General features: G+C 37.2%; 1 protein-coding gene across 4 annotated transcripts in view; it reads right to left on the minus strand.

The window, feature by feature from the left end:
- Window positions 1-13675, minus strand: part of limch1b (LIM and calponin homology domains 1b) — an 88328-nt gene that overhangs the window by 29464 nt on the left and 45189 nt on the right. For 2 of the 4 annotated variants that reach the window (XM_079480586.1, XM_079480585.1), the window contains exons 1-6: window positions 10892-11049; window positions 10609-10712; window positions 5470-5500; window positions 4845-4955; window positions 2371-2569; window positions 338-593 (exon numbers count right to left, since the gene is read on the minus strand). In XM_079480586.1, the coding sequence (XP_079336712.1) occupies window positions 338-593; window positions 2371-2569; window positions 4845-4853 (464 nt within the window). In that variant the 5' untranslated portion in view covers window positions 4854-4955; window positions 5470-5500; window positions 10609-10712; window positions 10892-11049. Of the gene's footprint in view, window positions 1-337; window positions 594-2370; window positions 2570-4844; window positions 4956-5469; window positions 5501-10608; window positions 10713-10891; window positions 11050-13675 lie in introns of those variants that run through there. The other 2 variants (XM_079480584.1, XM_079480583.1) reach the window with 1 other exon arrangement.

The raw sequence follows: 13675 nt of genomic DNA on the forward strand, positions 1-13675 counted from the left end.
TGCGTCTTACTTTATTTATTCATCTATTATTATTAATATAATTTTTTTATAATAATGTGTGTAAGGTTGCTTTGCAAACAATGAGGTTGTAAAAAGCGCTAGGTAAAAAAATTGATTTGGCATAAATATAAACCTAAAAAATATAAACCTGATCCTTGATCTACTGACACAAAATGAATAAATTTATTTAAATATATATTTTAGCTAGACAGGTCTCAGAAATCTTGGAGCAAAATCATAGATTTATTTCCGTAGCAAATCAACATTTCTAATATCCTGATCTTCTTCAATTACCAATTAAGCAATATATTACTTTCTCTGATGTAACTGAATTTACCTGAAAGGTCTCTCTCCTCCTACAGGTGATGTGGCGTTACTCCAGCTCTTTCGGTTCTCCTCTTTGTCGACATGTGGTTGTTGTACCGCTGTGGTCTGTAGGTATGAAGTCTGATTACTCCTGTTAGGAAGGTACTGGTTGAAAGGGACGGCCGCCCTTGGCTCGCTGCACGAGGTTCGACGCACCAGCATGTCGTCCTTATGCACATCTGGCATCTTCCTCTGTGGGGTGTCACACTCAGAGTCGCTCCCGTGGTCTGCAATTAGACAGTAATTTAAAACAGTTTTACAACAATCATCCAAAATCACATTCCACTGTCATAACTGCACATAACTGCTTGTGGGTAAAAAGTTGACAAATCTTTTGTAATAAAAATATAAGATTTTAAAAAGTATAATACACCAGAATATGGTGGTTTAATAAAACAGAACAGTAAAACATCACAATCCTTTTGTTGTTTTTGTCTGTAAGCCTTGATGATCAAAAGGCAAAACCGATATGGATTGTCTAGACAGAAAGTAATGAAAGTTCAATCTGTGCCAAATTTATTCGAGCACACTGGAGTATGATCAAACAGCTATTTTTGGCCGCAATGCGTAGATTCAGAATAATAATGTTTGATTATCTATTGATGATTGTGAATTAACATTTTGTCTGAAAAAGTTTGCTCTTGTCTTTATGGAACTAAGTTTGCATCCGTCTTTAGAACTGAATGAGGATGTTTCTTCAAAGGTAAAATGCTGGATCTGGATCAACAGCGACCCTCCACAACAGTCATTTTTTGCAATTCCTGGTGTTGCTACAGACTCCAGGTGAGTTATTACAACTACTGTTTCTCCAAATGTATACAAAGTTTGACCAATTGTGGGTAAACAGTTTCAAGGCCCCAGCGAGTATTTATTAGTGTCAGCTGTGCGTGCACCAGTCTCGCATCTCTCACCGAGGAGCTCCGGAAGCATAAAAGGACGAGCGACAGAATAGTACAACGAGAGAGGACCAGGCCTGGAGTTTATGTTGTGTTGAATTATGATTGTATGACCGGCATTTTAAGTTTGTTTTATTGTTTGTTCATGTAATTAAAAGCTTGTTTTACGTTCGCCGGTTCCTGCCTCCTTCCTTCCTCTTATTGAATCTTTATACAGTCTTATAATAGCTTGACTGAAACTCTACACCTCAGCTTCATTAAGTATACGCAGAACATGAATATGCAAATCCTAAATTACATTTATAGTGTTAAGTACTTGTCAGAGGGGCAGTTTTGTGAAACAAACGACAAAGAATGTAAACTCTCTATACTTTCAAATGCTTACAAGATTAAACTTTCTGGGCTTTTTTATTATACTTTGTACTCTTGCTGTTAGTTGTTTTGGTACAACAAATGCTGCAGAAATAACACGCTTATGATTTTAAGATGTATCAGACAGTCTTGGCACCTTGATCTATTTCCTCAGTTTGCTTGCAACCCCTGGAAGCCCTATTACTAAGCATTTCATTCTGGGATAAAGTATATAACTTTGTAGTCTAATTTCTGTTGTAGGAGATGGATGGAGTTGTATTTGGGGCCGACTGCAGTCAGTGTTTCAACTTTCAGTTTTACTCGACCCAGATGTGTACTGATATTATCTGGGGGTGTTAAAGCGTTAATGGGCTAAAGGGGTCCAGTCAACCACATCTCTCACAACTTTTGAAGAACTTCTTAAAGCCTATCTCTTCTGTGAAGACTTGACAGGCAAATGATCACAGATATTTCATGTATTGCAAACACCTTCCCCCTCGGAACAAAAGCTTGAAAGCTACAAGCTTCTTTATTTTTCCTCTGGGGTTTGTGGGACACTTGTTGCTGCTTCTACCATTTTGATCTTGTCGTGGCTAAATACAGTATTTAGAAACCCATATATTAAAACGTGCTGCACAACCACAAAAGAAAAAATGCTCAAAAATGTTGCATTTCTATTGGTTTATCATTTTAACAGGTTTGTCATACCCCCTAGATGAGGTCACATGTTATTCATGGTGTTGTGCATAGGACTCGCCATCGCTGTAGCCACAGGCGAGCAGGCCGTCGGGTGAGGGGGTTTGGCAGGAATGTGAGCCGATGGAGTCCAGGCTGTCAAATGAGTCGTCTCGCACGTGTCTCGAAGGAGAGAGAGAGTCACTGTGTTCAGACTCCCAGCAGTCAATGTAACCACTGTCCCTGATGCAGAGCTTCGGGCTGTCTCGATCCTCTGCCTCCTAACAAACCCAAACACAAAATATTAAAGTTAATGTAACCTGATGTTCATGTAACCTAATTGCCTTGTTTAAGGAAACAAACCGTTCTTATTCACATCCATGTGCTGACTTGTTGTTTTGATCACTGAAGTCCCTCCCCAATTGTTTAGTGACACTTTTGCAGCTTTTAAAGACATATTTACTATTTTATACACTAAATGATTAAGTATCGTATTGACTTTATTATTATTGAGTTATTTTAATCACTTATAAAGCCTTAAACGGTTTAGCCCCTACCTACATAACAGAGCTTCTATCACACTACAAGCCATCACGCTCTCTAAGATCTCAAAACTCAGGACTTTTGATAATACCTAGAATAACTAAATCCACCAAAGGGGGTCGACCTTTCTCATACATAGCACCTAAACTCTGGAATAGCCTTCCCGACAATATTCAAGGGTCAGACACACTCTCCTAATGTAAATCTAGATTAAAGACACACCTTTTCAGCCAAGTATTCACTTGATGCAAAATATGATAAATAAACCACCAGGAGACTGCATTTATTAGATATTATTTACTAGAATAATTTAACTTGTTATATAAACACAATGCACTGTGCTTTAGCTTTTATGTGTTTTTCGTTTTTTCTCCTGTAAAGCTGCTTTGGAACAATGCACATTGTTAAAAGCGCTATATAAATAAAATTGAATTGAATTAAACCACATCTAAAAGAGAAGAAATTATGGTGTGGCAGAGAAAATGGAGCTCAGTGGTTAGAGCATGGTGCTAACCAGACCAAGGTCGTGGGTTTGATTGCACATACTTATAAATAAATGTGTAGTGTAATACAATGTTAGTCTCTTTTGGATAAAAGCGTCTACCAAATGTAAATGTAATCAAAAGTCTAATCTTTCAGAGAAAACTGCTGGACCAAGTGAACTGAGATCGGTCCTGGAACAGTGGAGAGATCCATCAGTTTGTGACCAGATGGGGAAACACTTTTCTTGCAAAGGACAAGCAACATGATGGAAAAATACATTGCGGCACAGTGACATCATCCCCCATCCAGTGGTTTACCATAAAAGAAAACACCCAACTCACTAGAACAATGTGATATAAGTTAAAAACATTGATATATTTAATTGGCCCACGGACTATGTGTTGTGAAAAATCTGTATTCCCTGGAGATCAGTATTGGATGGTTACAGTGGTCCCGAAGTGACAATAATACTCTCCTCCAATAATGACCTCAGGAATGAAGGACAGATGAGGAGTGTGATTCTCCAAGCCAACAATGCACTGTAAATCTACAGTGGGATGAATCCCTGTGCTGAGGCCTGGTTAAAAATGTATAATCAAGCTTTTTAAGAGTAAAAAAGAAAAAAATCTATTTTACAATTATTGGATGAAATGATACAATAAGCTACATAAATATTTGTTTGAGGAGGTGATGGAAGTGGTGCCTGCACATGTAAAGCTTGCCACCACATTGTGGCTGGTTTCCATGCCATTACTGTGTGGTTGCTAGGGTGTTCTGGGTGGTTACTCAGTAGTCAAAATAGCTTAACCCCAGTTCCATTATAATGGCATGGTACTTGGATCCCTTCTATAACGCAAGCCTCTGGGACATTTTGTCTGACTTATTGTCCATCAGGCAAACGTTGATCACACGATTTGAGGTACTGTATCATTCACGTCAGATAAGTAAGGGGTAATGTACAGGCAGCCGGTTGTTATCGCAGAAATACGAGCCAACAGTGTGACCAGACTGTGTATCACAATGAAGGGGCTTATTTTGCGATAACATCTGGCATGGCATTACATGGCTACTTGCAACATGAGAAAAAAAACAATATGAAATGTGAATTGTGTTTGCAATTTGGTTTAATCATTTGTAAATATAATGTCATATGTTATTAAAAGACATATTTATATTTAATGTACTAATTACTAAATGCAAATGTCAATGTAATTTGTAAACAAAACGGCAAAATGATTTGCTGCATCTGGGTTACCGTGCGTTATTAGTTTTGAGCTGTTGCTATCTGGGAATAACGAAATCTGCAAATGTCACAACTGGCCAATCAGAATCAAGCATTACAACGAGCCGTGTAATAAATGGATTTGTGAAAGAACAGGATATCTAAAAGCAATATTGATGTAAAGACCTTTCACAAACACCTTAAATTAGTGAGTACACAGCACTGAAGACATTTTTTAAATGTTTATATGGTCTGTTGTGTTGAAGAAGTTAGAAAGTTAGTAATGCATGAGGTTTTGATGTCTTCACCTTTTTCATCTGTGACAGCAGCCCTTCAAACTCATGCAGGTCCAGGGTGGGCCCGTTATATGTGGCGATGCTATTGGCTGCTCGGCCCAGCCAATAGATAGTGATCAGAATCTGAAGGAACGCATTCAATTCATCAAAAGATTAATTCAATCTTTTGAATTGAATTCATTACCAAACAGATCTAAAATTTATGTGTGATGTGTTGATATCTACTGTAGATCTGACAGCACACAGGATCCTTCAAATAAATCTTTAGATCAGCTTCAAAGAAGCTTTAAATATAATGCCATACAGTGATTCTAAGATAGTTTGTATGATATAAAAGTAAAAACATAAAAAAAAATTGTTATGAAGAAGTATCCCAGTTAAACAGAATATTACTTAGATTTAGTAGTAGAGCAACGTTACTAGCAGATTTAAATGAAGTCATATTTATGCATCAGCTACACAATGTCAGATATATACAGTATATGCTAGAACTACAAGGCAAACCAAAGGTATTACAATTTTAAATATTTTTAATTTACATCATTCATTATTACAAATATTGTCACTATAGCATGCTATACTGGCTTTTCAATCTCCCTTTCTGTAGAATAGACTTGAACAGATATATTTTACTTACACTTTTTAACTTCCTCTTGTTGTCTTGGCCTCTGCAGGAGAAAAAGAGAGAAAATAATTGCAGCCGTGCTATATTATACTTTTGTCTATACAGTGTATATAGGCAGTGATACAAAAATTTAAAACAATGAATCATTGAAAAAAGTATTTCAACTATTGTGCTCTGATGAATGTGGCTTATTTTAACCTATATGAACCTGACCCTCCATATACATTTCCAAAAGGTGTGGCCACAGTGTGACTTTTATCAGTCTGAAAGTTCTGTTTTATTCATTTTTTTTAATCGAACAAAACAATATAAGAAAGAGACAAGACTGTGAGACCGATTTTTCTATTTTCCTTCTTAACAATGACAGGGTGATTTGTTTTTCTAAGCGATTCTAATTCATATTAGATCTTTCTGATCTGATAACAGCTTCTGTCGCTCAACTCTTCGCTCTCTTCACCTGTCATTAAGCGTTCACTGTTTCCATCAACAAACAGAATATCTGCATACCATATTCCTGAGCTCACTTTATAGATTAGGCTGAGTTTCAGTGGAAAGACTGATGACATAAAGATATGAGAGAGAGACAATACACAGGGGAGATACCAGAGACAGGCCAGTACAGGTGTGAGGCAGACAGTACAGAGACACAGGCTGACTTAAAGAAAAAGTAATGTGCACCCAAGTATGGTATTCCCTACTCAGAATTTGTGCTCTGCATTTCAAGTTAAGTCAAGTCAACTTTATTTTTATAGTGCTTTTTGCTATTTACATTTGATCAAATAGCTGTACCAGTAAAACCACACAAAAAAAACATAAAATATTAAAAGAATGTTAAAAGAAAAACACATATTAAATACACATAGAATAAATAAAGACATGCCATTTGAGAAACAAGTCGCCAACACCTGTAAAATTGCGCTTTTCCATCTTAAAAATATATCTAAACTACGTCATATGCTGTCACCATCAGATGCAGATAAGCTAATTCATGCCTTTATGACATCAAGACTAGATTACTGTAATGCACTATTAGGTGGTTGCCCTGCAGGCCTATTACAAAAACTCCAACTGGTCCAAAATGTGGCAGCTCGAGTTCTTACACGTACAAAAAAGTATGAGCATATTAGCCCGGTTCTGTCAACCTTGCACTGGTTACCTATAAAGCATCACATTAACTTTAAAATCTTGCTTATTGCCTATAAAGCCCTGCACTCCTCACTACTTGAGTGAACTTGTCTCGTATTACAGTCCTTCACGTGCACTACGCTCTCAGGCGTCCGGTCAGTTGGTAATACCTAGAATTTTAAAATCAAGTGCAGGCGGCAGATCCTTTTCCTATCTAGCGCCTAAACTTCCCTGCACTTTCCGGGAGGCAGACACACTCTGTCAGTTTAAAGCTAGACTAAAGACGCATCTTTTTAATCTTGCATACACTACACTATCATGATATATATATTCCGAAGGTTTAGGCTACACTAGTTAGATCAACCGGAACCAGGAACACTTCCAATAACAACTGATGCATTTGTTGCATCAAAGAGTGCAGAACAGTACTCTACTCTCAGCCTGTCTTGTCTCATTGTTCCAGGGTTACTAGAGCGGGCAGGACCCAGTCCAAGGTTACCAGAGCGGGCAGGACGCAGTCCATGCCCAGACCTGACAAATGTTGTGATGATAGAGATGGACAAAGGACGTGGCGACTCTACAAAATTATTCATGATAATCTTAAATCTAATTCTTAGTCAATGTTTTCTTGTACAGCTGCTTTTCAACAAAATTGTCAAAAGTGCTATATAAATTAAGCTGACTTGACTTAATATGAATTGACTTGACAAAAGTAATATTAAATAGAGAAACTAAAGACACCAAATACCACATACTGTGTATGCATACTCATACGTATCTAAATACATATGTACACATGCAAATAGGCATTATATGCTACTGTATATCATGGAGTACAAAACACTGTATTACTTCAAGTCTTAGAAAAGATGAGCTAGAGACACTAGATATATTATCAACAAGTCAAAAGAGAATTTGCAATAATATCACAGATTGCACCAATAAAATTACTCTAAATAAAGTAGTTAAAGATCCACTAAAAACGAAAATGTATTATTAAAAATAAGATATCCTTAAGGACATCAACAAACAAATATGCTCCAAAGAGCTGACAAAATTAGAACCGACAGTCTTGCACGTGCACTGAAAAAAATAAAAAAATATGATTTCATGAGATCATTCTACACTTCAAAGAAACGACAGCGATATGTACTGATCATACGCAGTATAGAAGACCAAGATAAAACTAGTAAGGGTGAATGCAAAGAGGTCTGCAGCAAAAGAAAAAAGTGGAACAATTTCTGGCAAGAACTGGCTGTTCCTTACATGTGAAAACTATTACATAATGCTTACATAATTAGGATTTTGGCAATATTGCAATTACCCTTTACCTCATGTTAACACAATAAAAATATCGAAATTTACGCTCAAATTTGCAGTAAGCATGATTAAAGTAACATCCGTGGCATAAGCCAGCTTTAATCACAATAAGAAGGCATGTAAACAACTTAATCGCATTTATGCTGCTCTGACCAAAGTGCGCATGTGCTTCTGTCATGCATCTTAAGCTTAAAGTCATAATAAACATGACAGTCTGAAGTTTTACCATTAAAACAACTCGCTGTCAGCAATTTCTGTTCCTTATCTTCACACAGAAAAACAGCGTATACACCAACTGCACCAAAAGTACACCCTCTCCACAGCAAAGCATGGAGGTAGCAGCATCATGGCTGCCTTTCTTCAGCTGGAACTGGTGCTTTAATCAGGGTGGATGGAAAAATGAATAGCTCCAAATACCAGTACATTTTGTCCCAAACCCAAGGCATCTGTCAAAACACTTAAGATTAAGAAGAATTTCACCTTTCAGCATGACAATGACCCAAAGCACACCTCCAAATCAAAAGAAGTGGCTTCGCCAAAACAAGATCAATGTTTTAGAATCGCCCAGTCCAGATCTAAATCCCATTGAAAATCTGTGGTGACCTGAAGATGGCTGTGCACAGGAGAGGGCCGATCAATTAGAACGCTCTTAGGAAGAACACCGCAAAATGTAAAAAATTTACTTTTTTGACCTGAAATTTTCGTAATTTTAGTGGGTAGATGGTTTTACTGGATAATAGGACAGTGGTATTCGCCACAGTTACAGCATTCCTAAAAATTCCTTTCCTGATGCTATTGCAGAATAACAATTTTTACAGACATATCTTTCAGCTAAATTTATTACATGACATTTACTCATTTGGCAGACGCTTTTATCCAAAGCGACTTACATAGCATTATCCTATACATTTTTTACATAGGTATCTCCAATCGCCTGGGATCGAACCCACAACCTTGCGTTGTTTAACACAATGCTCTTACCACTGAGCTATCAAGGTGTTCTAGGGCTGTTGACCGCATTACAGTTCCATATCACTTCGCCAAGTTCAAACAATCTACATGCCATCACCACGCACAGCACCCTGCTCTTGAATTGGTGTTTATAATGTCAAACTTTACTGTAAATGGAAACGTGTGCAGTTTCATAAAAATAAACAAAGCATTTCAAAAACAAGAAATATATATACTGAAATCGAATAAATAAAATAACTAAATAGAAAAACTAAATGCCTTAATAAACACTGGTAGCCTACTGGTTAGTTTTCCTCTTCATGCTGCTTATAAAAAACTACTTAAAACCCATCTCTTCTGTGAATACTTGACAGACAAATAAAACATAAAAATAAACTATTGTACACTAACCCTCTCTCTTTCTCTCAACAGGTATCTAGCTTTTGTTGAAAGTAATAACTTTGTATTAGCACCTATTTTAAATTGTCCTACCATCAACAGCATTTTAAAGACGATAACATGACAAACATTGAAATTAAACATTTAAACAATTTGCTGTGGTGTGGTAACCGTGGTATAAGCGGAACAATTGACTCCGGTCCGTTCAATTATTCGAAAGTTACTGCACACACCAAGGTGGTAATGTGGCCATGACACAAAGCGGATTAACATTAATTTTTGAATAGTTGAACTGCCTGTCGTAAATTATTCCTTACATATTCAAACGGTGAACACAAATTAAAACAACAATTGAATCTATCAAACTCAAAAAAAGTATTTATTTACGTTTAAATGTAAAACAACAAAAATATATAGTTCTTTTAATAAAAGGTGTTGATAGTCGTGATGGATTAACCAGAATAATCTGTCATGCCCTTGAGTCAAAGTATCTTTAAATCTGACCACATATTCACACAGGGCCTAATTCTTATCGTTTTAGTATGGCAAACCAGTCTTGCAAGAAAGGCAATCTCTTCAATTTACTGTAGTTTCACTCTGGCCTCTCATGCCTGATGGCTTATTCCTCACTGAAGAGAGCTACTGTACACTCATGAACTCTGATCAGGACATTTGAGACGATGAAATGAACTGCACAAACACACCTCTGTTTAATGTCTGAACATAGTGGCTAAGACTTCTGAATAAACAAAGCAAATCAACAACAAAAGATCTGCGCCCTTGAAGCCGGATGGCGAGGTCATGGAGACGGAAACATTATAGGGGGGGTCAAGATTTCCTTGGGGACAGGAACAATACTTTCTTTGGTAATTTATATATAAAACATTTTTTAAAGCCTTATATAGCCTAGCGCTTAAACTTTTCCTATTACATTTGTCCTAAATTGATTTTGTAGAAATTTGAATCTGACACAAATGAGGAAATCGTGTACATTGCATATTTCTGAGCTGTTCTAGATTAAAAATTATAATTAAATACTTTTCAAGAGTCAGATCTTTCCGGTGGATCCGTTCTTCTGGTTTATGAAGTTTAAAGTAGTACCTATACAAATCGGACATCAGTGTTCCACGAGTCATATTACACTAACAGTAATTTTGTAATTGATCATAACAATAGCAACAAATGTCTGATTTACAAATGTCATACTTTTGGAAAATATATAAAATTGTTCTTTTTGCCAAGGTTCCTAGGTCAGCTGTTTAAATAAATAAGTAAGCATGTTCTGTATGCATACACACACAAACACACAAACACACACACACACACACACACACACATAAATGTTGTTCATCTTACTTTTTGGTGCTTATTGAGGGGTCTTGAAGATCTCCTGGATCAAACAGCTGTGAGGTCCTCAAACCGAGTTCTTTACAACCCTTCAGGAAGAGCACCACATTATCCTAAAACACAGACGCACACACACACACGTGAGTGGAAGCCGCACAAACAGCTCCAAGACCAACTGAACACACAACCAAAGCGTAAGAGAGAAGGCAAACTGGTTCCAGTAATTTTGGGCATCTGCAGCCAGCACACTGAACACACGTCTCTCACTTCAAGTTTATAAACTACAGTTTACCTCAGGTGCTGAAATCTCTCTTACAGGTGAGTCTCGGTCTTTTGTGTAAGTCTGCAAGGTGAGCCCTGCTGCCCGCTCTGTTCTGCTTTTGTTCGCTGCTTGATTTCACTGCGCTCTGATTCTCAGCTACAGTGAAATGTCCCTAACCCCTCCCATTCCTGCTCTCTCTCTCTCTCTCTCTCTCTCTCTCTCTCTCAATGACCTGGAAGGGTGGCACAGTTTCCTGTCCCTAGTGACTGCTGTCCCACTGTTGTTGTTTTTGAAGGGATATACTGTACCTTTTACTGTATATCTCATGCTTACCTGAAATAGAGAGACTGGTTCATGAAATTGGGTATTATGAGTTTGTGATAGTTATTTCATATGGAGAAAATTACTTGATGCCCTCTATCTGCACTTCACACTCCTCGAATAAAGCCAAGAGATGGTGACTTTGTTGATTTGGGAAAGATCTTCCTTTGGATCAAAATCAATATTTCACCTTCAATAACTTACGTAAATGGACGTGTAATAAGCGGGATAATGTACAGCGAGCAGGCTGGATGTACTACTTATTATACGGCTACTTGCAACATGAGACAATTATTGGACACAAATTATTGATTTAAATGTTGTAATAGCTGTTTTGTAACAAACACAATTTAGATTTAGGGTGTGCACTTAGTTTCAGAGGTTATTATCAGAGAATAATCATACCTGCAAACTCGGAAGAGGTGAAAATGGTGACAGCCATAAGATGGGGGGGGATTTGATTTGGTTTTGTTGGTTGGGGGATTTTCAAGTGCACCACATGACACCTATGGAGTAGCAGCTAATCACATGACAATAATTTTGATCTACAGGACAAACGTGAAAAATATGGATTTTGGTCGAATTTGAGATTTTCATAAAAAATAGATACATTGCCCATGTTCTAAGTCATACTTAAACATCTAAAATTAGTGCTCTTAAAATCTAAAAATAGTTTTTGAGAGAGATAAAGTGCAGGACCTAATTAATGCAAGTTATAAGAGCTCAAAAAGAAAAAAAAGAGTTATTAAGTGCTTTCATAAAAAATAAAAAAGCAGATACAAGCAATACAAAAATAATCCGCGTGGCACCTCTCGACATATTGATGTATTATGAAGCGAATCGATCAGTCTCTAAAATATTCTTAAATAACATCTGTAAATCTGTCAATCGCACCCAAGTGCCTTACTCACTAAGAAGGGCAGAGCTCTTGAAGTGGAAATTTTTAAGGGAAATTGGCAAATGTCTCTCATAACAAAGCCGTTCCGATCACACTGGAAAACTGAATAATAAATATCAGACGATGGTATCTTGATTCTGGTTGGCCCAAGGACGAAAAAAAGACGATATTGAGTCTGGTTGGCCCAATGACCATAAAAGACAATGCTGTTGGCTCGTATCTCGATTCTGGTTGGCCAAATTAATCCAGGCGCCGGACCAAAGATGTTTCAAAAGCTCGAGACTAGACGCCTAAGACCCCCCCCAACGAAAAGAAACTCTTTGGATTTACACGATTCACAAAAATGACCTATTTTTTATTTTAAATGGTGAATTTCGCCAAAAGCGACTAGTTTGCAGGAATGATAACGTACCCTGGAAATTTGTCACTGATTAAGAATCGCATAATTGCATAGGCATTAACATAGGAACTGGATTTAAAATGAAATGCCACTGTACTTAAGTGACGGATGTTTATTTGTATATTTATTTAAAAAGCATCTGCTGAGAACATGCTTAGCAGTCATCTTGGCAATGGACATGGAAATCATGGTGTTATTGGACCTTCAGCATCTTTAGCAGGGCAGAAATTTGAGAAATAAGTCGACAACATTTACAAATGCATGCATAACTGTGCGGCCGGATTACTGCTCCGGTCAGCAGTAAAAAAAGCTAAATCCAGATGGGGTGTACAGATAATTCTGGCTGTGTAGTGTAGCAGTGATATTCCCAGCTCATACACATTCACCTTCATCAACACAGCCTCCCAACAAAAGATAAAATGGCATGTTAACAATGCACTGACACTTGCATGAAAAGGAAATAGTGAACAGACAAAATATGTTGGTGGTGGGAAAATAATACAAATAAGGAGCAGGGGGAAATAAGGGGAGGAAATGGGCTGCAAAACAAGGCACTCTGAAAAAATTAAGGTTTGAATTAGAAATAAACACATATATTTGCATTCACAAAATAAACAGATAAAATATCTTTCCAACTGTAAACTCTCGCCTCACGAGAGCCCCGCCCTAAAGAATCATTAGTCTTTACTGATTAAGGATTGGCTGGTTTTACTGTAAGGCAGGACATCCTTTGCTAGAGCGGCCATATTAAGCATGGCATTCCGCGCTATTCCTGGTAACGGCAGTGGCGCATCTTGTTAATATTAATATCTTTGATAAATAAAGTTCAAACACAAAAGAAGATATTTTGTGAAATGTTTGTGAATTGTCGCCATACAATAGAAGTCAATTAGAGCCAGTGGTTGTTTGGTTAACAGCGTTCTTCAACATAATTATCTTCTTTTGTGTTTTGCAGAAGAAAGTCACACAGGTTTGGAATACACGTTTTGGAATAGTCAATGATTGAAGAATTGTAATACTCGAACTGTGCTTTAAATTCCTTTTGTTAATGGATGGTTCCTAAAACCAAAACACTGGCTTGAATTTAATTCTCTGTGTGAGCATGTAGCCTGAAATTTTACTTCTACTGTATAATATCAGATTATACCAACAATGAAAAACAAACTTGAGAACCCCTCTAGACTACAAAACTGTG

The sequence above is a fragment of the Barbatula barbatula genome (assembly GCF_947034865.1).
Source record: "Barbatula barbatula genome assembly, chromosome: 18".
Taxonomy (NCBI): Eukaryota; Metazoa; Chordata; class Actinopteri; order Cypriniformes; family Nemacheilidae; genus Barbatula; species Barbatula barbatula.